This window comes from Periophthalmus magnuspinnatus, chromosome 14 (genome assembly GCF_009829125.3).
Source record: "Periophthalmus magnuspinnatus isolate fPerMag1 chromosome 14, fPerMag1.2.pri, whole genome shotgun sequence".
Taxonomy (NCBI): Eukaryota; Metazoa; Chordata; class Actinopteri; order Gobiiformes; family Gobiidae; genus Periophthalmus; species Periophthalmus magnuspinnatus.
This window is the reverse complement of record NC_047139.1, coordinates 29,416,203-29,442,153: the sequence shown is the minus strand read 5'-3', so window position 1 is coordinate 29,442,153 and position 25,951 is coordinate 29,416,203. Positions and strand designations below refer to the sequence as shown.

General features: G+C 40.0%; 6 protein-coding genes across 7 annotated transcripts in view; all 6 read left to right on the top strand.

Annotated features, from left to right (window-relative positions):
- The first annotated feature begins 784 nt into the window (after positions 1–784).
- Positions 785–5,675, top strand: aldocb (aldolase C, fructose-bisphosphate, b). The gene is made up of 9 exons (XM_055226357.1): positions 785–904; positions 3,639–3,755; positions 3,910–4,121; positions 4,369–4,423; positions 4,504–4,664; positions 4,748–4,843; positions 4,912–5,086; positions 5,165–5,364; positions 5,438–5,675. The coding sequence occupies exons 2-9, from the start codon at positions 3,644–3,646 to the stop codon at positions 5,528–5,530; spliced, it is 1,104 nt and encodes a 367-aa protein (XP_055082332.1). The 5' UTR covers positions 785–904; positions 3,639–3,643; the 3' UTR covers positions 5,531–5,675.
- A 1,503-nt stretch (positions 5,676–7,178) lies between these two features.
- On the top strand, positions 7,179–11,126 carry pigs (phosphatidylinositol glycan anchor biosynthesis, class S). Its single transcript, XM_033977924.2, has 12 exons — positions 7,179–7,269; positions 7,783–7,922; positions 7,994–8,105; positions 8,211–8,300; positions 8,367–8,458; positions 8,541–8,781; positions 8,853–8,995; positions 9,074–9,188; positions 9,269–9,414; positions 9,492–9,592; positions 9,666–9,876; positions 9,981–11,126. Exons 1-12 carry the CDS (start codon positions 7,251–7,253, stop codon positions 10,257–10,259), a joined length of 1,689 nt encoding a protein of 562 aa, XP_033833815.1. The 5' UTR covers positions 7,179–7,250; the 3' UTR covers positions 10,260–11,126.
- A 72-nt stretch (positions 11,127–11,198) lies between these two features.
- Positions 11,199–13,834, top strand: LOC117381085 (serine/arginine-rich splicing factor 1-like). 2 transcript variants are annotated; one of them, XR_008648939.1, is made up of 5 exons: positions 11,199–11,642; positions 11,909–12,075; positions 12,147–12,319; positions 12,525–13,104; positions 13,338–13,834. XR_008648939.1 is itself a non-coding variant. In XM_033977933.2 (4 exons), exons 1-4 carry the CDS (start codon positions 11,455–11,457, stop codon positions 12,717–12,719), a joined length of 723 nt encoding a protein of 240 aa, XP_033833824.1. In that variant the 5' UTR covers positions 11,199–11,454; the 3' UTR covers positions 12,720–13,834. The 2 variants fall into 2 exon arrangements, 1 of the variants encoding a protein (XP_033833824.1); XM_033977933.2 differs by having other exon boundaries at positions 12,525–13,834.
- A 598-nt stretch (positions 13,835–14,432) lies between these two features.
- dynll2b (dynein, light chain, LC8-type 2b) lies at positions 14,433–15,738 on the top strand. The gene is made up of 3 exons (XM_033977934.2): positions 14,433–14,553; positions 14,852–15,003; positions 15,275–15,738. Exons 2-3 carry the CDS (start codon positions 14,872–14,874, stop codon positions 15,410–15,412), a joined length of 270 nt encoding a protein of 89 aa, XP_033833825.1. The 5' UTR covers positions 14,433–14,553; positions 14,852–14,871; the 3' UTR covers positions 15,413–15,738.
- Positions 15,739–17,872: 2,134 nt separating this feature from the next.
- heatr6 (HEAT repeat containing 6) lies at positions 17,873–24,412 on the top strand. The gene is made up of 20 exons (XM_033977922.2): positions 17,873–18,167; positions 18,659–18,766; positions 18,844–18,984; positions 19,077–19,192; positions 19,308–19,422; positions 19,521–19,622; positions 19,712–19,876; positions 19,963–20,204; positions 20,277–20,451; positions 20,584–20,790; positions 20,862–20,961; positions 21,183–21,553; positions 21,701–21,823; positions 21,911–21,997; positions 22,091–22,225; positions 22,294–22,416; positions 22,554–22,678; positions 22,753–22,849; positions 22,926–23,130; positions 23,302–24,412. Exons 1-20 carry the CDS (start codon positions 17,889–17,891, stop codon positions 23,844–23,846), a joined length of 3,561 nt encoding a protein of 1,186 aa, XP_033833813.1. The 5' UTR covers positions 17,873–17,888; the 3' UTR covers positions 23,847–24,412.
- A 274-nt stretch (positions 24,413–24,686) lies between these two features.
- The window catches only part of ddx52 (DEAD (Asp-Glu-Ala-Asp) box polypeptide 52), a 4,046-nt gene continuing 2,781 nt past the window's right edge, over positions 24,687–25,951 (top strand). Inside the window, exons 1-3 of the mRNA XM_055226416.1 lie at positions 24,687–24,846; positions 25,258–25,492; positions 25,867–25,951. The exon at positions 25,867–25,951 is cut by the window's right edge and continues 34 nt beyond it. Coding sequence (XP_055082391.1) covers positions 24,697–24,846; positions 25,258–25,492; positions 25,867–25,951 — 470 coding nt within the window. The 5' untranslated portion in view covers positions 24,687–24,696. The remainder of the gene's footprint in view (positions 24,847–25,257; positions 25,493–25,866) is intronic.

Below are 25,951 nucleotides of genomic sequence, written 5' to 3'. Positions count from 1 at the left end.
ATGTGTTGGGTCCTTTAAATACATTTTGTCTATTTCTGTATCTTTATTTTTTTTAAATACCTTAAATATCATCACCTTTGCTGTCTGAAGAATGATGCAGCAGAAATCTACTCTCTATTTACTTATTATTGAATGCAGCATCATTTTTGCCTTTTTGTTTGTTGTATTACCTCCAAAGTTATTTCCTGCAGGCCTTGTTTCATATATTTTCATGTGGCTCGTGGCTGTAAACCCAAGGCTCTAAATATACCTCAATATGTCTCTTTGATAGATCCAGGGCTTTTTCTATTTCCCTCTTGTAAGTCACATGACTTGTGCCCATAAATACACCCTTGTGCACTAGCCTAATAATATTCTAAAGCAATGCAAACCTTGTGTGACTCAGTGACAAAATGACTGAATGGTTGCTTATATAAGTCCTGTGTAAAAACAGTGTTGTGTGTATTTTTTAAATGGTGAATAAATCTACTATATATGTAAGTATGTTTTAATTTCAGTTTTACAAAAAAACAACAACTGACAAATCTGTCTTTTGTGCTTTAGGAATGTAGTCTATTTTAGCAGAGCCATTTATATTTTACGTACTTGTGTATTGTATATCTTTCAGTGTTTCTGATTATAAGTAAACATAAGCTGTATTTATTTACATACTTAGCTCAAATTGACATTTTTGGGGGTCCATAACATAACTATGATGTTTTTTTTTCTCAGAAGATGCACACTCATGCTGCACCGAAGTGATGCTGAATGGCGCATGCGCAGTGGTTCGGTGACGTGGCGGGTAGCTCCGCCCCCGGGGTTTTGTATAGGGTCACGTTGCGCTGCAGCAGGGAAACAGGGGACTCCTGCATCTCAACCGCACCGCTCATACACCTGCATACTCTGCTCCGTCACCAACCCGCAGGTAATATAGAAAATGACGTCTTAAACTTAAATATACTGAGATATACTGTTTTTGATTTTGAGGAATGAAAAAAAAGGGCGTGAAACAGGATGCGATGCTGCGCCACATCCTTCCTTAGCCTCAACACTTGTGCCTTCCTTGGTAGTTATCCGTTAAATCGCATTATTTCAAGACACGGCTTTCGTTGTTTTCTCAAAAATCCATTTAAATGCTTATTTGTTTTGTAAATGTGTCGAGTTTTTGTTTAAATGTTGCTCCGTTGTCGAAATGTGCGTCATTGAAATAGGTTGGTGACCTTCAGGGATGAGAGGTGGCACGGGCCTGTTGCACCTGGTTTACGTTAACGCACGCGCTAATGACCAGTCCACATTTTCAAGTCGTGTAAATTGAATCTTGGTTTTGGATGGACTGTGTGGTTGTGGATGATGAAGGGAGGGGGTGTGATGGTGTCGTGTCTTCTGTGTATCTGTGCCAAAGCACGTACACATCTGATGGGGAGGCGGGGCGACAACTACGAGCCAAATGAATCGATTCTTGTTGAGCTAAAGGAATCGAAGCCGTTATGTTTTCGGTTACCCCCGTTACATATTTTACGGTTACCCGCTGCTAGTGTAGTTCAGTGTAACGGCAACACAAAATTGAGCAAAAATGTCAAATACAAGAAATCTGACAATCTGTTTGCCAAAATCACATCATGATCAGACATGATCACCAAAGTATATTGTGTAAACGCATATTTCTCACCAAAGTACACTGTGTTCCATAGTTAAAAGGTTGATTTACAACTGTAACATGAAGCCATTGTTAAATACTCTTGTGTGAACTGCGTCATTTGCAGCTTGAGCCGTTCAGTGAACACCATAAACGGCCACAGAAGAGATGGCGTTTTCCTCGTCTTGCAGATCAAGCACTGACCTTGGAAAGCGCCTAGTTTACGGTCTTGCCAGCTTCCAATCTGCTGCCAACAAGCAGACTGTCATATTAAGCTCTTGTAGAGTTCACAATAGGATGAAGAAATTATTCATCTACAGGTGTGGGAAGAAACATAAAAGCTCACTCGTCCTTCCCAAGGTTGAAGGCAAAAGGAAATGAAGCAACAGAACAGCAATAGTGCAATCTTTCTGTATGAGTAAACCACCGGCGGTTAAATCTAGATGTTGCAGTCGGGGGTTGTTTGTCTTGTGAGAGGTGACTAGTAGGAAGTCCTTGGGGGGGAGAGGAGAAAGAGATGTCACTGTTGCATTTCCATTTCAGACTGCATTTTTATTTTTTGTTTTATAGGGAGAGCATTCTTTTATGAGCTAGATTTGCAGGATTATAGTAGTACAATCTATTCAGTTTGAGCACGTAATGGCCCCTGGGTTAATGCAGTGACATAATGGAAACCTTATATTTAATCCAAATAGCACCATGTCTCTTGTTTTTTGTAAAGTGGTAAAAATTTGCTAGTTTTGTTATCTTGTTTTTTTATCTAAAATTAAGTTTGACTAAAGCAGCACTCACAAATTTGAAGCATTGTTTCTTTGTCCTTTATCTCTAAATAATTTATGGTATCTGGTTAGATTTAGTCTGCTGAAATCCTGGTCTAAACTTCCCCAAACACAAGGATAATGGAGCTGTATTGTTAAACGCTTCACAAAAGATAACTGGTATTTGCTGAGTGAGTGGTATTCTGCCTATGGAGCAACTTGAAGTGAGCATTGCATTGACATGTCGGCCCCTTTGCTGATTGAAAGTGTAAGCAAGTTGTATTAATGAATTGTCTATTGTGGTAACTGCATACTTTATGTACACAAATGCACTACACCTAGAATATAGTTATCTCCTTTGTGTTAATTCCATCTCAGAATGAGGAGCCGTTTGTCGCAGGAGCAAACTGTATCATGATGAATTACATTTTGTAACAATTGATGTGTTTTCATTGTTGATGCAACATACAATAAAATCAAAAGTCACAGCTTGTCTTTATGGCATGGTTCTCTATAGTGGGCGTTTCTGGGAACGTGTTGGTACTTGTGTGTCATCCGCATAGTCATTGGTTGTGTAGTCATTTCCTGTGTGCAACAAAACTGAATATATCCAGGGCAGCAGATTTGAATGTGTAACCAGTAGGCCTTTAAATACAGTTGTATGTAAAACTTGAGCATGTTGAGATTAAATTTATGTAGCTGGGATGGACATGCGCAGTTACTCATGAGGGGAAACCCTAGAGGAGGCTGAGCGTAGCTGAAGAGGGGAGAAAGAGTCGAGATGCGTCCAGTCCAGTAGCTAGAACACAGTGCAACAGTGCCATGTAGATGTTGCGTAACTGCTCCCTCTCTGTCCATCGTCTGTGCTGCCGATGGAGGGATGAGGTTATGTAAGCGCTTATTTACAGCAGAGTGAGGATGGGACAGCCAACAAAATAATCTGGTTAAAGTCGAGACTGTGAATGTCAGCACGTACTGATGCACACCTGAGCCACACAGTAAGATTAATTTAGAAACTGAGTATTAAAAAGATTTCTTCTCTTTTTTTCTATTTTAGATTGTTTTCTCTTTAACTGGCATTAATTGGATACTCTGCATTGTCTTATCTATTGCAGTGAAATGTAAAGCCCTATGAAAGAACTTTGGCGCTGTAGTGAGGCAGCCATGTTGTCAACAATGGAGAATTGAATTTGAGGCCCAGGTCTGGCGCTTGTCCAGGTCCAGGAAACGTGACCTCCTAATGGCTCTTATGTTTTTTTAAACAGCCACCATGACTCACCAGTATCCAGCACTGACTCCTGAACAGAAGAGGGAGCTGCAGGACATTGCCCAGAGAATAGTAGCACCTGGGAAGGGCATCCTTGCAGCTGATGAATCCACTGGTATGTGTGTGCACAAATTCTAATTATTTAATTTTTTTAAATAATTGATACATTTTAGAACTGATGAACTGCATGTAGACTGCTTTACATAAATGTTTGTACAAATGATGGATGATGATGTATTTTTTTTGTCTCTGAATACCTATGTTTATAGGCAGCATGGCGAAGCGTCTCAACCCTATCGGTGTTGATAACACGGAGGAGAACAGGCGCCGCTACCGTCAGCTGCTGTTCACTGCTGACCAGCGTATTGACAAATGCATTGGAGGAGTCATCTTTTTCCATGAGACCCTGTACCAGAACACAGATGATGGCATTCCATTTGCCAAGCTGATCAAAGACCGTGGCATTGTTGTTGGGATTAAGGTAAACCTTTACTCAAATATGGCATGATTTACACTAAAAATATGCCATTGCCAAACAAACTAGATTACATTTGTTTTTACTGTGTATAGTATGTGACAACACCATTGGTTAGCATGTTTAGCCCTACACAAACCAAAAGGTCAGGCTAGTCGGTTAAGGGTTGTATACAACTGCATGATGGGAGTAAAACCAGGGACTGAGAGGAGTTGAGCTATTGATGTTGAAAGTTTCTACTGTTTTTTTGTAGGTAGACAAAGGTGTTGTGCCGTTGGCTGGAACAAATGGAGAGACCACCACTCAAGGTCTGTGTACAGTACCCCATCATATCCTTACTATATTTTGTATATCTTCAGAATATAATTATGGTATTTATTTTGTGTAGGTCTGGATGGACTGTCTGAGCGCTGTGCCCAGTACAAGAAGGATGGGGCGGACTTTGCCAAGTGGCGCTGTGTGTTGAAAATCTCCGATACAACACCATCTGAACTGGCCATCTATGAAAATGCCAATGTGCTGGCAAGATATGCTAGCATCTGCCAGCAGGTTATATTACTTCATAACTATGCAAGAATGTTTTCAATTTTTACATCGGTCAAATACTTATTTGCGTTTACATCTTTTTGCAGAATGGTATTGTTCCTATTGTGGAGCCAGAGATCCTTCCTGATGGGGACCATGACTTGAAGCGTTGCCAGTATTCAACTGAGCAGGGTAGGGCAACTGTTTTAACACTGTTGTTAAGAGGCGATACCTCAAGGTTTGTCCTCACGTCCTGGCTCTTGGTCTGTAGGTTCTTGCTGCCTGTTACAAAGCTCTGTCTGACCACCATGTGTACCTGGAGGGGACCCTACTCAAGCCCAACATGGTAACTGCTGGACATTCCTGCCCCACCAAATACTCCAGTGAGGAGATTGCCATGGCAACAGTTACTGCCCTTCGTCGCTCTGTGCCCCCTGCTGTCACAGGTCTGGAGCAGTCTTTAAGCAGTCTTTAAGGCTTGTCCAGTGTGTCATTACTTTGATTTATGTATTTTTCTCTCTCAGGAGTGACTTTCTTGTCTGGTGGGCAATCTGAGGAGGAGGCCAGTATGAACCTAAATGCCATTAACGTCTGCCCCTACATCAAACCATGGGCTCTGACCTTCTCCTACGGCCGTGCCCTTCAGGCCTCTGCCCTGAATGCATGGAGAGGAGAGCAGAGCCAAGAAAAGGCAGCCACCGAAGAGTTCATCAAACGTGCTGAGGTCAGACAGGCTCACTTCTTTCTATCCCTGTGTTCAGTATTATAAAATCTAACATAGTTTTGTTTTTATTTAGGCTAATGGCTTGGCGGCTCTTGGAAAATATGAATCTTCTGGAACTTGCGGTGCAGCTGGAAAGTCTCTCTATGTAGCAAACCATGCCTATTAAACATCAATCTACCACATTCATTGTGGCCTACCAATAGTCTTATACTGTATTCACTGTATTCAGCTTTCCCCTCACTCCTCCATCAATTACAGGCCTGCGCTGTCTACTGTACTTTAGAGTTGTAAGATTAAAGTTATTAGATGTATGTATTTAACATCATAACATAAGAATTCTCTACTAAAAGGTCTAGACTTAATTTGTTGTTTGCTCGACCAATCAGTTAAATGAACAATTCATGAAACAAGTGAGACAGTGTTTGTTGTCTTTGACAGATATTTTCCATTGAGATGAGAATGTAGAGGCAGACTAATTTTAACGGTTAATCATCATATTCTCTGACTCAGCAGCTTTTACCCTTTTCCTGCCTCCCAGTATCGGGTTATCCTCAAAAGGCTGGAGTTTCCATATTATGTTAGTGTATTGCTTCTGTAAGAATGCAGTGTTGGCTCATCTTTAATTGCGCTACACTAATACATCCCTGACATGGGACCAATGATCATAAGTGACAACACTACCTGTCTATACATATATATATATATATATATATATATATATATATATATATATATATATATAATTCGTGAAGGGACAAAATATGCTGAGGAACATGTGGTATTGACTGAAATTTAAGAGCAACTTTGCATTCCTCATTGTACTGTGAGACAGTAGTAGCCCTGCTGAGGTCAAAGGAGGACTGAGATACCCTACACTTTTGTGTTGACACACTTTTGAATGCCAGCAGTTGGATAAATGTCTCTTCAATTATTCCATTTGCTTTTAAATTACAATTGGTGTTGAGTTGTGTGACCGTGTTGATATATTCTGATGCTGTGTTGCTCCATCATGCTTCCCTCAGCCAGGTTCACATGAAAATGGAAAGATGGTTTCTCTAACAATGAGATGGACCAAATCAAGGGGTTGGCTGCAGGGAAACAGTCACTGCTGTGTTGGACTATGATATGTGATATTTGATGTTAATATTGTCTAAGCATTTAGTGTGTCTGTAGTAAAACATAACTAAAATAAACATTAAAACTCAATGTGATGTTGTTTTAATAAGATTACAAGTATCCTACACCAGCACCACCTAGAAATACAATAGTTTTTATGTAACAAGAATCTCTAGAATCTTATTCTGGTTTCCTTACAAAAAATAATAAATGTGTAACAATTATGCATTAATAATAAAAATATGTATGTATGGGTGTATCTATCTATCTACACCCCCCCCCCCCCCCCCCCCCACACACACACACGTTATTATTCCTAATGTAATATTTGTATATATAGAAAAAAAAAGTGTATATATATATAAAAAAAGTCTGCATGAAGTAGGGCCTTTTGGTTATGATCTTAAACGACTACATGTTACATATAAGGTGTCTATTAATAAGCTAAGTGCTAAACATTTTTGAAAGATAAGAGGCATTTAGAAGGAGACTGGTCCGAGGATGTATTACAGAGTTTAGGGAAGAGTAGCTGTAACGTTTTTTTCCTTAGGCGAGCACTCGCCACGCAGTAAAACCCACATGAAATCTCCTGACCAGTGGAGGGCAGCAATGCACTAACCGTGCCCAGTCTACCGGAAATAACCACAACAACAACAACGACTGGTCCGAAGAAGAGGCGGGGGATGCGCTTGTTGTTTGCGACACAGTGGACCACGTGACATTTGGCTGTTCGGGTGAGCTCCGCGAGCGCACCCGTTTCATTCAGACTCATGGCGCCTACGGAAGTGGGTGAGTACGGTTCAGAATTTCAGTTCTATTTCTGTTAATCGACCGAATACCACATGTCGCGTTTAAAAAGTAAAGTCCTGTGCCAAGAAATGTCTGCGTACTGATGCTTTAGGATAATAATTCCCACAATGATGAGCCGTATAAGCTAGCACACAGCTAGCAGGACAAATGTCATCAATGTTATCTATAAACATGCTTTACAATTCAAATATGTTATGGTTATACAGTATATCTCATAAGCATTGCATCATATTATAATCATGCGTTGCATAAATCATGCGCATCTGACATCTTTCGTTCATTAAAGTAAAGTTTAATAAATGTGATGGCAGTTGATGCGTTGTGTAGATCTGTATGTACATTTTGAGGTTTGGTTTTAATAAGCCACTAATGAATGAATGTCAAAGTACAGTAAAACAAAGATGATCTTGGATGTGTTGTAATGTAATGTGTGGTTACTTGAAGCCTAAATGTAAACTATATTTTGATGCTCATCTGGTCTGTTTGTTTCAGAACGAAGGCGGGGCCAGCTTGCTGCTCTGTCCATAGCAGCAGTAGTCATCATTGTGGGTGTCCCTTTATGGTGGCGAACTACTGAAACCTACCGTGCCTGGCTACCAGTCAGCCAAATACAGGAGCTTGCTGATCTGCAGGTTTCTTTCACTGTGTACTAAAGTAGAGTAAATGTAGTTGTATAAATTGTCTAAATCTGTTTTGTGTGCAGCTTCAATTAAGTGCTGATGTAGAAGTTGTTTTTGCACGAGGAACAGTCACTCCAGAGCAACAAAAAAAGATTCCACTGACACTGACGAAGGATGAGGAACACATAATCGATGGTGTGTGGTCTATTCTTGTTGAGGTGTCACTGTGGATAGCAGAGATTTTGCCTCTCCTAGACCAGACATTACAAATTTAACTTAGCTTTTTTCCATTTCCTCCAGAAACCACATCTCTGAGGTACAGGTATGAGATCAGATACCGCACAGCTACCATCATGGAGGAAGATGCTTTAAACCAGCCTACAGCTGCAGGCAAGCAATAGAGCATTTCCATATTTGTATGCATACATATTAATATTTTGTGTTTGTTTTGTTCAGAAGCTGATCTTTCACTGCACACACTCAGTGAAAGTCCATGTGGCTCTTTAGTGATTTACATAATCCCAGATTCCTCACAGTTGCTCCCAGAGGTAGTACAGTTTGTTTTTTAATAATCCAATGAAATGCATATAGTTGCTATATTATTATTCTGTTATCTTGTTTTACTGTCAGAAAACTGATGTTTCCATTGGCCAGCGTCGAACAGCTGTGCTGCGTGTTGGTGCTCAGGTGAAAGTTGGAAAAACACTGGAGCAGTTGCTGACTCACCTGGAGCCTCGGATCCAACAGGTGTTGCAGGTGATGTCCTTCAGTCACACTGATGTCACCGCTGCCCTTAGCGATCGTGTCCGCCTCAGCCCGGGAAGTAGAGAGAGCATTGCCGACAGTATGAGAACCTTCAAATCAAGCCCTGGTTAGTTTACTAGTTTACAAATCTAACTATGCAGACACTATTCTTCTAATAAGATTATGTTTTCCCTGTAGGTTATGAGATCACATTCAGTCTGTTAAACCCAGACCCCAAATCACACAGGCTTCATTGGGACATTGAGGGTGCTGTGGAAAGGTACATACAACCTCTACTTTCAAAACTTGCTCCAGTGGCCAACTTTAGTATTGATTCTCAGGTAAGGTTTAGCATAACATTTCAATTACAACCCTTTGAAGCTGAAATATAACCTATACTGGTTCTGTTGTGTTTACAGAACTTGTACTATGCCATGCTTGGTGTCAACCCTCGTTTTGACAGCAACCGTAATGCATACACACTCAATGCTGATAGTCTTGCTCATGTCATAAACCCTGTTGAAGCTAGACTTGGTGAGGCAAAAACTCAAGCATATATAATTTAAAACAAATTAACATTTTTCAGATTTTTATTTTCATTATTTTGATTTCAGGTTCTAATGCAGCCTCCTCCAACCCAGTGCTGAATTTTTTGTTATATGTTCCTGATGTCAATCACTCACCTCTTTTCATTCACAATCACAACAAACAAGAAGTACCTTCAAATGCATTTCATTCACCGCGCTGGGGCGGTATTATGGTGACTACAACAGAGAATTAGAGGGTTATCTGTTATTATGTACCTTTTGTTAATATTATTTTGTGTATTTGTGTTAGGTTTATAATGTTAATGGCTTTTATGGGCCAGATGCTACTTTCCCTATTGACATTAACATCGACATGGCGAAAGTTATGGGTGTATTCCTTGCACAACTCCGGTAATATGTGTATTACTTATTCCTGTACCTTCTCTTTTTACGCTGGTCTGACAAAGTTTCTGTACATTTCCAGACTCTTGTTGGGAGTGCAGTCTTCTCCCCTTCCCTTTGGTTTTCTGGTGGCACCCTGCAATAGTTTTGGATTGGCTGATTGGGAGCTTGACCGCCTCATGTGGAGTAGAACTGTGGAAAATGTTGCAACTGCCACTACTACAATCACCTCTTTGGCACAATTGCTGGATCAGATAGGCAACATTGTTATCAATGACAATATTGCCCAAGAGGTAGGATTAACATCATTTTACCAATATTATCGCTATCGTAAGCAAATGACAAACATGACCTCTAGTATGTGATTTTGTTCTCAGTTTTGTCTTTGTTTTGGCAGGTGTCCAGTGCTGTAACAGCTCTGCAATTGGCCATAGCTGAGTTGGAAGTAGGGAACCTCGGCCTTGCACTGCAATACAGTAAAGAGGCCATCTTAGCTTCAGAAAAAGCATTCTTTGATCCCTCATTGCTCCACCTCCTGTACTTTCCTGATGATCAGAAGTTTGCAATTTACATCCCTTTGTTTTTGCCCATGTGTGTACCAATCTTTCTGTCACTGCTAAAAATATTATCAGAGTTTAGACAAAGACGGAAGCAGAAACAAGCCAAAAAGGACTAAAACATGAGCAATGTGTAAAAATTAAACTTTTAGTCCCTTTAGGATTTTATTGTCAAAATTGAGCTATACATATATTGTTCCTGAATATATTTTGGTCACTTGATTTAGCAGTTCTCATTATTTGGGGTTTTGCCAGTACTGTATACCGTGAAGCTACTCATTCCCTTGTGCTCAATTGATACTTTGCAGTGACGTAATGCTGGAGGTGTTATCCTTGTATGTGTATGCCAAAATCAATTAATCAAAGACAGCCAAAAAAGTTTTTAGATTGAAAAAATACAAAATTGATTTAAACACGGGCCACCTGCTTTTATTTCCTCTGAAAGCTTTTGTCATCTACTTACACTAAGTTCTTCCCTCTGATGCCTTCAACATCGCACCATTGGTTTCTTAAGGCCAAGCTTACATGCAGCGGCTCTATTTCCATCTGTGATGGCCAGATCGATTGCCTTTAACTTAAAAGCTTCATGGTCCTGTATAGGTGTTACAACAAAATGTGAGTGTCTGTGAAAAAGTGTTGGCTAATGCTTGCATGAGTTCTTTCTGGCCAAACTGTGTTGAAATAAAGTTCAGAAGTATAACAAAATCTCAAACATAGCAGAACCTACAGTATCACAATCCCAGGGAATGTTGATGACATCTGTTAGAAAGCGTCAATGAACGGTCAGAATTTTAAACCTTAAAACTACTCAGAACTCAGATAGATCCCTATCATTCTAATGTCTATTGAGTAACCTCAATTTTGGAATGTAAATGGTGAAGGTAACAATAACTTGTCACTTCCAATTTTATTATGTTGTTTTTTTATTATTTTATTATTATTTGATGTTTATTTATTGAATAAAGTTCAGTTCTATATATATATATAAAAAAGTGAAACGCGGTGTTCTATCCAAAAGGCGGCGCTAATGTTTAATCCAGACATTAGAGGGCGCATGCGCAGAGGGTCCTGATCGTGAAGAAAGGCCTCGCCGTGCTTCAGGTGTGCTCTTCCGACAACCCAAGATATCAAAGGCTTTTTTACAGCTGCTACCGACTGAAATTCTCCGGTAGACTTTTCCGCAGACGGTCGGGTGTACACATTTTAGCAGCGTTACAACCTTCTTGAATACACGGTTGTTTTTTGCTACCTGGAAGCTTTCGCGCTAAATTAGCATAGCTCACGTTTCGTGCTAACCCGTTGTTCGTGTTAGCCATGTCTGGTATTGTCCGTGGACCTCAAGGCAGCAATGACTGTCGGATTTATGTGGGGAATCTTCCTCCGGACATACGCTCTAAGGACGTGGAAGATCTGTTTTACAAGTACGGAGTCATTCGCGATATTGACTTGAAAAACCGAAGAGGAGGACCACCGTTTGCCTTCGTTCAGTTCGAGGACCCGAGGTGAGACATGCTAACTTTGAAATTTCACTTTGTACAACCATCAAACTTTCGATCAGAGAACTTTAATTAACTCCTCTTGACGTTAGTCTGTGAAATATGACGCGACCTAGTGTAAATGTGTTTTAGTTTTATTTTTCTAAAGTAATCCAATAGCTTGAAACTGTTTTGGACATTATTTTCATCCCAGTGGCGTTAGAGTCGAGGAAAACGTGGGCTGTGTATGTATTTCACATACCTCATTTGGATTTTGCACTTTTTCTGCACAGAGACGCAGACGATGCAGTTTACGCTCGTGACGGTTATGATTATGACGGATACCGGCTGCGGGTGGAGTTTCCTCGAAGTGGCCGCGGTGGTGGACCATCATCAGGGCCCCCCAGGGGCAGGTTTGGGCCCCCGTCCCGCCGCTCTGAGTACAGAGTTGTGGTGTCAGGTACGCAGAGGGGGGCTTATTTCTTCGTTAAAAAAAAATCATCTTTACCAACTTGTCATCTTGTGTTTTAGGGCTTCCTCCAAGTGGAAGCTGGCAGGACCTTAAGGATCACATGAGAGAGGCAGGTGATGTATGTTATGCTGATGTTTATCGTGATGGCACTGGAGTGGTGGAGTTTGTACGCAAAGAAGACATGACCTATGCTGTCCGCAAGCTGGATAACACCAAATTTCGCTCTCATGAGGTACGTAAATGTTAAAACATGTCCTAAACACAACCAGGTAAGCATTAGTCTTGACTCTCCATAAGCATAATATAATAGCATTTATGAAGTTGAGAATCAACCTTGTTGATTATTGGTAAGTGTCAAACAAAACCTGGTTGTGTTGTTGTCATTTTGGCCAGTGAGTATATTGTTAAATAATGCCAGATTGTATTTTTGTGTCCAGGGTGAGACCACATACATTCGTGTGAAGAGTGATGGTCCTGGCAGCCCCAGTTATGGCCGCTCCCCTTCGCGCAGTCGCAGCAGGAGCCGCAGTCGCAGCCGAAGTAGGAGTGCTTCCAGGAGTTACTCCCCTCGACGTGGCAGAGGGTCTCCCAACTACTCCCCCCGCCGCTCCCGTTCACGCTCTCGCACCTGAACCCTGCCCCAGAACAAACCAGTAGCGTGAGCTCAAGAAGGCGGCTTCATACATAAACAAATTCTGCAGTTCTCACAGACCATGTGATTGTGTATTTTCCGCTAACACTCTTCTTTGTCCCTTTTGTCAAATTTTGTTGCATCCTACTTTTTATTTTTTTTACCCTTCTATTCTGAAGATTCTGCTAACCCATCTATTCCTTTTCTAATCTTTCCCATATTTCTACTTTGTTGTTGTATGGATAGTTTTATACAGTGCATACTATTGTACTTTGACCTTCTTGTGTCTCTCTGTACAGTCCAGAGGAACAGGATAGGATGGGAGAGGATACAGTTCAAGTTAGGATTAACAGGAGGAGGAGGAGGAGTCAAAAATGGCACCAATGGTATGATGGCTGTGCCTTGTCAACTGTGAACTCTGCATTATAGGGCTTTTGAGTTATTTTCTCTTTACCAATACTTTTTTATCGAAAGTTCTTTTTGTCCAAGTTAACTTGGCAGACATTTAAACTTAAATAGTAATTAGTTTCTTGAAGCTTGATTACATATGATTTTGAATGATTTTTGAAGGTGTGATTCTAACTTGCCTCCTTCTCTTTGATTTTACTGGTATCTGAAGGTTTGGACTGGGCTCTTTGCCTGACCATTTCGGAGCTGGATTAGGATTAGGATTCAGGATGGATGCATGGAGCAGGCGCACGGGAACAGTTTACCCGGGAAGGGATCCCGACCCCTGGCCCTGTCTGCATATCCGCTTCAAACTGGAGATAAAATAGAAAAAACATCAATTGGCTTTTTAACAAACTGTAATTTTCAATTGGAACCAGAGACATGATCACATGCAATGGTGAGGATTTATTTTTCCAAATTTTTGTTCTTCATTAAAAGAAGAGGAAAGCTTGGATCAAACCAGGAGGGCTGGGAAGTGCATTATGGATCAACACGCATAAGGAGTGGTAATTTGTCGGTAATTTACAATAGTGAAGGGGGAGGGGGGAGTGGGACCTCCGGATGGTTCTATCGCTTTCTTAGGCCAGTCTTTTTCTGAAGTTTTAGTTATAACTTTGAGTATGCCATAGCTTTATTCTCTTTTTAAATAAACAATTGTAATAAAAAGGTGTCTGTTTTGTCACTGATATGATGAAATATTTCTGTACAAAACAAAGATAATGAACATTTTAAGTATGATGGTTTCAATTTTCAAGGACCAAATCTTGTGGATTTATTATTTAAAATGACTTGACAAAGGTGTGAGAAGTGAAGACAGCTGTTGCAGCACTGGACATGAATCAGATTAAAGAGATAAGCATGTGCAGTTCAATGAGTATAGGTTTGTTTCTAATGGATTAATAAAGCTGACATATCCCATAGCCTATGGAAATGATCTATGACAACAGCAGCCTGACACAACCCAGATGATGCATGAATATTATGTTTGAATTAATGTATAAAATAATGTGTTAATTAATGTATACAATTATTCATAATTGTATAATAATATATTTGGGGGGACAGTAGTTTGCTGGTCACCTTCACTGATCTTTTATACCTGGTTTAGTGGCTGGATGATGGATCATGTGTTTTGGGCATTTTTTCACCCTTCAGTGGATAAGACAGCGGTGCATTGTGGGGTGAAATAAGTTGCTGGGCATGTCCGCAAGTAAAAATGCCGTAGCTCTTGCGCAGATTTCACCTAGGCCAATGAAACCCAGCCTGTGCTTTGGAGGGTGGGTCTAAAACGCAGGTTCTTTCTTTTCTGGATGAACAGGACATCTCCTAAACCTGCACCTTTTAGGAAAGTGGTTGCTCAATCATTTAAGCTTCTAAAAGACAAGGTAAGACACTTAGACGTAACAATGATGTCGCAATAATGCCATAATCGCTAATTGGAATTTATTGAGAGAAAACCATGTGCTCCTTGCCTCTTTAACGTTCGACCATGATTATGAGTTCATTTAGACATGCATTGTGCCTAAACATCTGTAATTATATTTAGGAAAGAAAGATTAAATTGCATTAGTATCCATTCCAAGTAGACCTTAAATATCGTCATGTGTTGGCCTACTTTGTTTGCATGTGGCATCTTTCTTTGTTGTCAGAATTTGACCTGAGAAATGTCTCATTTTGTTGCAGTAAAGTCAAAAGTGGCCACCATGTCGGAGAAAAAAGCTGTCATAAAGAACGCAGACATGTCCGACGAAATGCAGCAGGACGCAGTGGACTGTGCCATGCAAGCCATGGAAAAATACAATATAGAGAAAGACATAGCTGCTTATGTCAAAAAGGTATAATATTTCACATTCATATATTCATAGTCCCTCATTTCTTATCTGTCTACATGGTCTAAATAAGGTTAAATACAAATTGCCTTTTTGAAAAGCAAGATCCTCTCCCCCCCAGTTTTGCCCCAGAGGCTTAACTTTTTTGACAAACAAGGATGCACATTTTCCCCTTAGCTCAAATTTTAACATATTAATGATATTTACTCCTATGTGGTCTTTCTTCATATGAAAGTTGATTTAGATCTAATATTTTCTCTTTTCTTCTCCACTGCAGGAGTTTGACAAGAAGTACAACCCCACCTGGCACTGCATTGTCGGAAGAAACTTTGGAAGTTATGTGACACATGAGACGAAGCATTTTATTTATTTCTACCTCGGGCAAGTGGCTATTCTGCTCTTTAAGTCCGGCTAACAAATGAATGTCCAACCTGTCAACTACATCACAGACATGCCTACCTCTTCAGTCCTCCTATTTGGGCCTAAGGAGGTCCCTGAAACATAGGATCTCTGGAAAGTACATTTTTTCATGTTAACTTATTTTGATGATATGTAAGCTGCAGAACTGGTATTTGTTGGAACTGTCTCATTTTCAAGAAGCTGTTGCTTCATACAAAATGTTTCTATAAATGTGCACAATATTGTTTCCAATTTTGTTGTCTTTTTTTTTTTATCATGTAATCATGTAGCTGCAGGAATATAAGTTTGATTGCTGTTGTCTTTTGTAATATTTCATGCAGCAAATAAAAAAGCAAAATTATTCCTCGTTTTGAGTGCCCTGTATGTCTGTGTGTGTGTGTGTGTGTCTATGGTTTATCCATATTCATACCAAGATTATTTGGTGACATGCAATTCTAGGTGAACTACACTGTATATGCCTTCTAAGTTGGTTTTGTTGCCATGCAGTCTCTAGTTTTTCTAGTTTTGTAAGGCTAGAATCAGTCTCCAAGAAATTAATAGTAAATCCCTCAAGCTACAGGGAAAACTAACGTGTGGTCAGGGACTAAAAGCTGTGTGTGTTTACTCTGGTATGATCCAGAGCACAAACTCAAGGCCCAGGGGCCAAATGTGGCCCGCAAGAAGGTAAATTAAGGCTTGACTGTCATTTTAAATAAAAGTCTATACTGCTTTAATGTGTGCACTGACAATAAACTAATGAGATTAAGTGACACTGAGAAATATTTGCAAATAATCATCCCAAATTGTTCAGGAAGAGGAAAATTGTCGGTGTGGAAGGCAGTTTCAAGAAAGGTGCTAAAGGTCAATACAAGTGTGTGCTTTAAGGAGAAAATCTGTGTTTTTTCTGTTATGAGGCGGGATCGGTACAATCTGCATTGACATTTTGACACCAAACACGGAGCTAAATATGAAAGAGTTAGCCTTCACAGTTACACGGAGTTACACAGACACATGATATTTGCAACTTGGAATAACTAATAAATACAGAAACAGTTATTTAACAAGTTTAAAAGTAGTTACATTTATTTTACATGACATTTGTTTACATTTGGTGACATTTATCCTGCTGCACAGTCACATCTGGCCCTTGATGGCGGCCATTTTGCTGATATGGCCCTCGGTGAAAATGAGTTTGACGTCTCTGATCTAGAGCATGGATCTATTACATCTATTACAACATTTGAAGATGTATTCATATGCATGTCTGTGTTGTCCAGGTCTGATCCACAGTAAAAACCAAATTAGACAAAAAGTTTTACAGTGGGGATATTTGCTGCTCATCCACTTCTTCAGTTCTGGCCAGTGGACACTGCCTTATATCTATCTGAAGGGAGGGGCTAACTACACTGAAGCTGGAAACAGCTATTGTAATTGGTTAGTGTATTTGAGATGGAGATGTACAGCAGAGTGGGGTCCAGAGGAGCTCTTGTGCCAGTGTTGGTACATTCTCTTATGAAGTGTCACTGCACTCTTCATGACACTGAATGGAGTAGACCTCATTACTTTGTTTATGGCTCTGGGTTTTGTCCTTTGGGTGAACCAGTTTCTGTCTTAAAGTGTTTGTAGGTTTGAAATAGACAGGAATATCGTACTGTCTGAAATTTCTCTGCAGTTTTTCAGACACACCCACTGTGTAAGGAATAGTTACACCTTTCCTTCTAGGCTCAGATTCCCCATTGTTCTGTTTTTTAGCTCTCTTAGATCTACTGAAGGCCCATTTTGGATATCCACAAGCTGAGAGGTCTTTCTCCACATGTTGTTCCTCCTTCACTTTTCCCTCTGTATTTGTAGGCACCACTTGAGCTCTGTGTTGTAGAGGACGGATCACTCCGAGTTTGTGCTGCAGTGGATGGTGTGAATCAAACAGCAGGTATTGGTCAGTGTGTGTGGACTTCCTGAAGACTTCTACCTGGAGACATAGGTCCTCTCTTATTGTTACTGCACAATCTAAGAAGGCCAGTTTGTTCTTCTTGGCCTCTTCCCATGTGAACTTGATGTTTGGATCCACAGCATTAATATGTGCAGTAAAGGGTTCCAGATCTTGAATTTCGATTTTAGTCCATTTGTAATCCACATATAAATACCAGTGTGTGGGTGGAGTGCCTGGAAATGAGGCCAATTCCTCCTGTTCAAACTGCAAACTCCAGGAAATATGTTTAAATACAACATATTTCCAGTTTAGAGAAAACTTCTACAGGCAAATCCACGGCTGTGCCATGGGCTCACTGGTCTCTCCGATTATGGCTAACTTATATATGGAACTATTTAAACAAGTGGATGGTGTGGTGTGAATTTATTCATATGCATATATTACTCTTTTCATATGGATTGATTTGATAATGCCATTCCTCGCCTGTAGGGGGCAGTAATGAGTGTAACGTAATATATTGATTTAACGCAGTAAAGCCTCGTGTTGTTCCGGTGTTTTGAGCATGGCGGCTCATGCTGAATGTTCCGTGGCTGTATCGTCTTTTGTGAGCTGTCAGGATGCTTGTGCCTCCTCTACGGTGCCTTTGTCCGCGGAGGCGGCTCCGTTCACCCCCCGGGATTCATCCGACGCTGATAAACAGTTTTCCCGCTGCTACGCCAAGCTCCGGGGGCTGCGACCACAGTCTGCCCAACTCCGAGAGCAGCTCAACCTGCAGTTTGACAAGCTCCTGTCGGAAAATTACAACAAAACATTCAACCCAGATATCACCATTCGCCCAGAGGTACTTTAATATCACAGCCCTTTGTTTTACAAAGGGATACAACGGATACAACGCGTTGGATACAACGCTGCTGCTGTAGCTGATTATCGACCTGTATTTCATATTTGAAAGTGAATTAAACTGATGCAAACTGAGGCACTAAAGCGTAAGCCAGGGCATATTAAAGCCTTCGCTTTAATATGGCTTACGCTTTGGTGGAGTCCTTGTTTTAAAAAGTGTATTTGTAAATGTGTTGTTTTATATGAAGTTGTGAAAAGTAATGGGAACCACACCCTCTGCTCTGCTCTCAAGAGACATGGGCCTAGATGCATCACCAGAATCAAGACATACAACTAATACTTTTACAGTACCACACATTTTCATACGGATTAAAACAAAACGCATGCCATATGTATTCTTTATGTTTATTATACTGAAGGAGATAGCCCAAATGATTGTATTTATCTACACTACAGCATTATTTATTTTTTAACATAACTGTTCATTTTCAGGACGTGTGCACCCTTTTGAAACATGCTAGTTCACTTGTTCTGTTTAATCAAGAGCATTTAGTCATCAAATTCTGTCAGCTTGTGCACCACCTACTGAACCAGCTGAAGGTAAGAAGGGTTACATCTGTCTGTAATCCTATTATGTCCAAAAATACATCTCCATTCACCTTCATATTTACTTTTAGGTCATAATGAATGAGCTGACGTTGGATGTACTGATGAACTACGTAACCTGTGCTCTTAAGAAATGCAGTGCTTGGACACATTCAGATATCCTGTTAGCGCTGTCCACAATAGTTTATGGAAATGGACCTCAGTGTCACCAGGTACGCACATCTTAAATTTTTAGTGTGTAAAGTGAAAAGTATTCCTCTTTGCTAAAAAATCTTTAATGTATATATGTTGTTTTTCTTTGTAGCACCTGGAGAATCTACTCAGTGAGAATGGTGTCCTTTTACAATACAGCTCTCCCTCTCAACCAGATCTGGATCTGCAACGTATTTCTCTAAACTGCATGGCTAACATATGCCTCAGGTATGAAATAATCTGCTTTGTGTTGTTGTTGTAAAGTTATATAAATGAATACTTGACTCTGCTTTTTAAAAAATCCCTTTATTCATATTTTAGCCTGGTTATTGTCTATGTCTAGGATTCCTGGTCAACCGCCTCTTGATGATCAATACAGAGCTGTATGTTTCCGAGGTTTTCTGAAAACACTGCAGACACCTAAACCTGCCAATGCAGATGAGCTCTTCTATTGCATGGTATAAATTTGATGATGTGCTGAATATTTGGTGAATGTACACACTTTCACCAAATATTCAGTACAAAAATGTAATACCTGCTTGTGTTTTGTCTAAAGGTTTTACAGTCTGCACTAAAAGGACTACAGTGCTGTCTGTCTGGTGGAAAGTGGAAATTTGGTGGAGGGGAAGAGTTGGGGTCAGTTCTTGCCATACTGAAGGTGCATATTAACTATTTATGCAGTTTCTCTTGTTAAGTATTGTAAATGACAATAACACAATATTGTATTGCATTTGCTGTCTATTGCAGCAAATGATGTTCCATGGATCCCCAGGTGTGAGTTTTGAATGGCCGTCTGTGCTTTACCCAGCTCCCCTTCCACAGTACGAAGGACCATCATCAACAAGGCAACCTGAAACACCAAAACCTCCTGAGACACCCAAAAATGTCACTGGCCAAAGCAAACCCTCTACAGTAAAAATACTGACAGAATATCAATAACCAACTTATTTACTATGCGATCTTAACCAGGTTGATTTTTTTTTTTTTTTTTTTCTAAGAATAAAAAACGGAAATCCAGAGGCAAAGGGAAGAAGAATTCCACAGAGGAGAGCAAAGATGCAGATGAGGATGTTGATGGAGAAGAGAAGATGAATAAACAAGAAGCTTTAAAGGAGCGACATGCTGGTGAAACAGAGAATACTGCTCAGCCTTCTTCTCAAAGTCTTTATCCTTCCTGGAAGCAGACCAGTTCAGACTCTGAGATTTCTGATCCAGAAGGTGGCACTCAAAGCAAACTGAGGTATATATCACAAAAACAGTTTTAACTATAATACTCTTGATTTTTTAATATTCATTGTTTTCCATTTCTCAGGTTGTATCATGGCCGTGTTCGCCAAGGAGCCCTGCTCTGTCTGCTGGCAGTAGTCAAAGGTGTTGAAAAGCGAACACTGTATGGCTATTGGTCTTCGTTCATTCCTGATTCGCCCATTGGAGGACCACCTCAGCTCACTCTCCTCACAATAATATTAAAGGACCCCTCACCCAAGGTATCGCATATTATTTCTTTACTTTATTCACCTTATGACTAACAAAATTTCAGAAAAGTGTCTCAATCTCTCTCCTCATTGTTTCTACTCAAGTGAAGTAAGTGAAGTAACTGTCACCTAATCTTGCTGTAGGTGCGGACGTGTGCACTCCAGGTCTTGTCGGCCATGTTGGATGGGTCTCGGCAGTTCCTTGCAGTGGCTGAAGATATAACGTCCTCTCGACCATCTTATACATCATTTTCTTTTTCTTTGGCCACTGCCGTCAGAGAGCTGCACCGGGCTCTCAGTCTGGCTTTGCTGGCTGAAACCTCCCCCCAAACTCTCACACAGATTATTAAGGTATGTTCAAAATAAATCAAATTGAATGACTCTCTATACATTAGTTTCAGAGCTTGTTTTGTCTGATTCAGTGCCTGGCTTATTTGGTGACCAATGCTCCATACCACCGGCTCAAACCAGGTTTACTCAGTCCTCTATGGAAGCAGATCCGTCCTTATGTGCGCCACAGAGGTTTGTAAAAATGCTAATCTATTGTTATGTTATGTAAATCTAGTTTGCTTAAACTTAGGCCATTAATTTGTGTAAGCTTTAAATGTTTAAATAATAAAATTTAGTTTGCAAGGATGTTTAAATGTTGATTTGTATTATGTTTTATCTTTCATTCTCTCCAAAACTGCTCTGTGACCCAGTCCCACAGTAAAACAAACATTTAAATGTCTTGTCTGTTATAGATGTGAATGTGCGTGTTTCTGTTTTGACACTCTATGGCGCTTTGGTGACCACTCAGGCTCCTCTCTCTGAGGTGCAGCTCCTCCTTCGACAGCCAGAGGGCAGTAGCATCCTTGGGTCTTACACACCACAAGACACCAGTCTGAGCTGGCGGCAGAGGGATGGTGTGTCTTGTCCAAGTCGGACACCAGTCAAACAGGAGTCACACTCGCCTCTTAACTCTTACACACCAAAGGAGGAGGACAGCTGGCCTCCGTGGCTACTGCAGCTGTGCATGACCCTGATTACCCAGCCACGAGAGAGCCAGTCAGACAGTGAGGAGATTGGAAACACTGTCCTAGAGCCCTCTCCCGTCCGCCTGGAAGCTTTACAGGTCAAATCATATCTGGGGTGGAATATCCTCAGTTTGTTGTGCTCAAAATCCTGAATGTGTCTTTTAATAATGGCTTACACTTGTAATGTGCTTTTTCAAAGCCTCTCAAAGTGCTACACTATAGTCATTATTCATTCATTCTTTTAGGTTTTGTCTCATTTGGTGCGCGGTTACTTCTCCCTATGTCAATCCTATCTGTTCGAGATTGGACAAGTGAGTGCTCGCTGCCTTGGAGAGACTGACCCATCCATCCAACTTCATGGAGCAAAAGTAAATAAATCATAATTTTTTTAATAGTACATTACCTTTTGTTGAAGTTATTGTGTGTAAATATTTTGACTAAATGTGTTTTTCTAGCTACTGGACGAGTTGGGGACTGGGATAATTCAACAGTATAGACCAGAAAACAACATTCCTGAAAATCAAAGAATTCCCATCAGCCACGTACATGATTTATAACCTTAGCCTGTACAGACATTATCAGTACTTTTTGTACTGCAGTAAAGTATCTAAGGTGCTGTTTTCTTTGTGTTTTAGGTGGTGACATTTTGGTCTGAAGTTCTGAGTGGACCGTTAAACACAGCTTTACAGAATGAACAACATCCAACTCTGCAGACAAGCGCCTGTGACACTCTCTCGTCAATCCTTCCTCAGGCATTTGCACAGCTACCTGTGGGTGTCAATATTGTAAGAGATTTTAATTGATTGTTAATATTAAATACAACATATGTATGTTTCAGGAAAGGACTCAGCTCATGTGTATCACCATGCTGCTGGGACTGACCTACAGTGAAAACTATCTGGTGAAGACTGCAGCTGTCAGAGCTCTGGGAATCTACGTTCTTTTCCCCTGTCTCAGAGAAGTACTGTAACATTTATGTACATGCAGTACTGCTAAAGTACACACAATTGTTTATTATTAAAGCAAAATCATTATTCATACATTGTGCTTTCCATTTGTCAGTGTGTACAAATTCCTGTTCATTCCTTTCCCTTTTAGGATGTAATGTTTGTGGCTGACACGGCAAACACAATCCTAGCTGCTCTTGAAGATCGATCTCCAAATGTCCGTGTCAAAGCTGCCTGGTCTCTGGGAAACCTTACAGACACACTAACTGTCAATATGTAAGTGATAGTAAATGCACATTACTTAACAGGAAAAACTAATTCTATATTAATCAGTACCTTCTTTTCTTTAGGGAGAGTGTGAGTGTAGACTTTCAAGAAGAGCTATCAGATATGTTGCTGCTTAAAATGTTGCAAACTGCGACTCGAGCATCAGCTGATAAAGACAGAGTATGTTTATATTACTGCGAGAAAACTAAATTAAACATTTATTCATATGCTCAGTATTTCCTCTTATTTCCCTTAGGTGAAGTCCAATGCAGTGCGAGCTTTAGGAAATCTTCTTCACTTTCTGCGACAGAGTCAGTTGACGCGGTCTGTGTTCAAACAACCCCTGGAGGATGCAGTTCGTGCTTTGGTAAAGACTGTCCAATCAGAGGCCATGATGAAGGTCAGGTGGAATGCATGTTATGCCCTTGGAAATGCATTCAGGAACCCTGCTCTGCCCCTTGGTAATGCAATTTTACTTACTTGTTCACATGTATTTTATAGCATCATGGAATGCCCACTTCCTTCCTTAGCAAAATCAGTGTGTATATAAGATGCGTTCCCAGTTACCAATATTTGATACTTAATGAATTTGTTTTATATTGTTGTAAAAGTAAATTTGTTTTGTTTTTTAGAATCAGCCTCTTGGTCTGATGATGCTTTCTCTGCCCTCTGCAATGTTGTGACTTCCTGTAAAAACTTCAAGGTTCGAATCAAATCTGCTGCAGCTCTGTCAGTCCCTGCACAACGCTGTTGTTATGGCGACACGGACCGTTTTATGTGTGTGTGGCGTGCTTTGGCCATTGCCCTCAAAAACAGCGAAGACACAAATGACTTTTTAGAGTACCGTTACAGTGCCAGCCTCCGACACACGCTATCACAAGCTCTTTTACATCTGCTCAGTCTGTCCCAAGCTGAAGACATGTCCGCCCTAGCCAAGTCCCTCTCAGGTGAGGAGGGCGGGGCCATTCGGGTGCATTTGATGAAACATCTTAGAGCAGAAGAAGCAGCTACAGAAGGAGCAGAGGATGAGAGGCATGGAGATAGTTTTACCCCTCAGCAGAGAGTCAAAGTGCTGGAGCAGACTGTGGACAGACTGAGGGGGCTGGAGACTGAAGTGAACAAAGACAATGTTGTAGCCTTTCTGGAGGATTTGCTGAAGAGCTGTGAAGAGCCATAACATTTTCTCATAGCACTTTATCATTGTCTGAAAAGCAGGGATCATGAAGTAATAAAATGAATAACAATAATGCACACAAAGCATTAACTAACATTAGACTGTAAAAATTATTTTAATATAATTTTAATAAATACTCTTGTAATCAGTGTTACAAACTATACAAACTCAAACTCTTTAATTTATTTAATAGTTTATTTGGTTTCCTCAACAACTATTGAGTAAATGTTACTTATGGCCTTTAATCAGCCCTTGTTTTAATTATTAAAGATTAACAAGCACATTAAAAAAAAAAAAAAAAATCTTTGTAACCTGGCTCACGCCAAACTGATATGTGTAACACTTCAATTGAGTTCCACACATTATAAGTTTGAATCATAGACTCTTTATACAGTCTATGGTTTGAACTCACAAATATCGCAAGAATTCAACTTGCTGTGCAAGTTTCCTTGCTTTGCTTGTTTTTGAGACATCTAGGAGGGCAAACAGGCTATGGGGCTCTCTGTAGTCTCTTTTATTAATATACATGTATTAGTTTAAGTAGTTTCAAACCGTATCCTTTCAAACAGTACTATTCCAAATAAAAAATTAAAGGATTTGTCAAAACAAGCCTTTTTTTTATTATGACCAAATCGTATGAGCCGTGATTTGTATATTTCTTTAAATTTTGCGTTGGTCTAAAATACATTTCAAATAAACTCAGCTTTTTGTGATACCTTGAAGTCATGAGTAAACGTGTCTCTTTATGTCACTCCGTAGATTCCACTGTCACACAGCAGGTGGCGCCACTCTGTAGTTTCCACTGCCACACAGTAGGTGTCGCTGTGTCTCGGGCTCAGTGTCGGAAGAGCGGATGTTGATTGTAGATGTCTGCTCCGTTCACACGCCGGGGACTCCACGCTGCTTTTTCTGTGGGATGGACGCTTTTGATTTATTTCGAAAACTTGGCTCTGGGGCTAAATTTGATCTGAAAAGATTTGGTCAAGATGCCTCCCGATTTAAGGTCATTGAGACTGTAACTATCTTTTAATCGATATCTACTACTACTGTGTGTTTTCTCGTTTTACCTTATTTGAGTCAATAATATCATTCTATTTTATAACATTTTATCAGAGTAAGGGTATTATATATATATATATATATATATATATATATATATATATATATATATATATATATATTTAAACAAATTTTACAGTTACGATTATTGTGAAAAACATCACGAATTCTGACTCAAACCTTTCAGTTGTTTTTCGTTCTTTTAAACTGGACAAGCTATTGACCCACAAGGGAAGTATCTTGGACATACACGCAAAACCTCAGACATGTCAGACAGGGCATAAACAGTCGAATAAACTTACTTGTGACACATCTTTATATGATACTAATACTAAATCCTGCTGGACTGTTGTAGGCACACAAGCACAAAGCAGCAGATGCTTCACATCCTCTTTCAACCATCGATTACTTTGGCAAAGGCTCAGCCAAGATCAGGCAGCAGCAGCAAGAGGAGGATGATCACGAAGAAGACAGTAACATAAATGAAAGTGAAGAAAGTGATGCTGTAGTTAAAAGGAAGAGGAATGATCAGCGAGCAAATGGCAAAACAAATAAGAAGAAAAGGAAAATGTCTAAAGTAGAAGTTACAGGTGAGGAAAAAACTAAAACATTTTAAAGAATTATCCAATACTCTCAGATTGACCGAATTAAAGTACTGCCACACAGAACACACATGTTTGAGTGGTAAGATCTATACATCTTAAACCAGCACTGAGTTAATTTGCATAGCCAGGTGTGAAGTATCCAAGATCCCAGTGTAGAATGAACTAATAGCACTGTGCATTTATTATTATTATTATTATTATTATTATCATCATCACCATTATTATTATTATCATTTATAAATAAGCAGATATTGTCCTTGCATTCCTTTGTTGTGATGTTTATATCAGGATTTTACTTCACATCTAGAAAATCTGAAAATGTCACTAACCTGTTGAAAATCTATGTGAACCTAACAAAGCTGCTGACGGAGAGGGAATTTCTTGGACATCAGATTTGGACAAAAGAATTCCAAGCCTGCAAAGTGGAGATAAGGAAAAGAACTC

What these genes read in the sequence shown, in the direction of transcription:
- pigs (XM_033977924.2), top strand. An exon ending in ACTTTAGTATTGATTCTCAG is followed by an intron (nt 8,996 to 9,073) that starts GTAAGGTTTAGC and finishes TTGTGTTTACAG; the next exon opens with AACTTGTACTATGCCATGCT. An exon ending in ATGACAATATTGCCCAAGAG is followed by an intron (nt 9,877 to 9,980) that starts GTAGGATTAACA and finishes TTGTTTTGGCAG; the next exon opens with GTGTCCAGTGCTGTAACAGC.
- aldocb (XM_055226357.1), top strand. Translation starts at nt 3,644, where the DNA reads ATGACTCACCAGTATCCAGCACTGACTCCTGAACAGAAGAGGGAGCTG. An exon ending in ATGCTAGCATCTGCCAGCAG is followed by an intron (nt 4,665 to 4,747) that starts GTTATATTACTT and finishes ATCTTTTTGCAG; the next exon opens with AATGGTATTGTTCCTATTGT. An exon ending in TGTGCCCCCTGCTGTCACAG is followed by an intron (nt 5,087 to 5,164) that starts GTCTGGAGCAGT and finishes TTTCTCTCTCAG; the next exon opens with GAGTGACTTTCTTGTCTGGT.
- heatr6 (XM_033977922.2), top strand. Translation starts at nt 17,889, where the DNA reads ATGGCGGCTCATGCTGAATGTTCCGTGGCTGTATCGTCTTTTGTGAGC. An exon ending in ATATCACCATTCGCCCAGAG is followed by an intron (nt 18,168 to 18,658) that starts GTACTTTAATAT and finishes GTTCATTTTCAG; the next exon opens with GACGTGTGCACCCTTTTGAA. An exon ending in TCCGCCTGGAAGCTTTACAG is followed by an intron (nt 21,554 to 21,700) that starts GTCAAATCATAT and finishes TCATTCTTTTAG; the next exon opens with GTTTTGTCTCATTTGGTGCG.
- dynll2b (XM_033977934.2), top strand. Translation starts at nt 14,872, where the DNA reads ATGTCGGAGAAAAAAGCTGTCATAAAGAACGCAGACATGTCCGACGAA. An exon ending in TAGCTGCTTATGTCAAAAAG is followed by an intron (nt 15,004 to 15,274) that starts GTATAATATTTC and finishes TCTCCACTGCAG; the next exon opens with GAGTTTGACAAGAAGTACAA.
- LOC117381085 (XM_033977933.2), top strand. Translation starts at nt 11,455, where the DNA reads ATGTCTGGTATTGTCCGTGGACCTCAAGGCAGCAATGACTGTCGGATT. An exon ending in GTACAGAGTTGTGGTGTCAG is followed by an intron (nt 12,076 to 12,146) that starts GTACGCAGAGGG and finishes CTTGTGTTTTAG; the next exon opens with GGCTTCCTCCAAGTGGAAGC. An exon ending in CCAAATTTCGCTCTCATGAG is followed by an intron (nt 12,320 to 12,524) that starts GTACGTAAATGT and finishes TTTTGTGTCCAG; the next exon opens with GGTGAGACCACATACATTCG.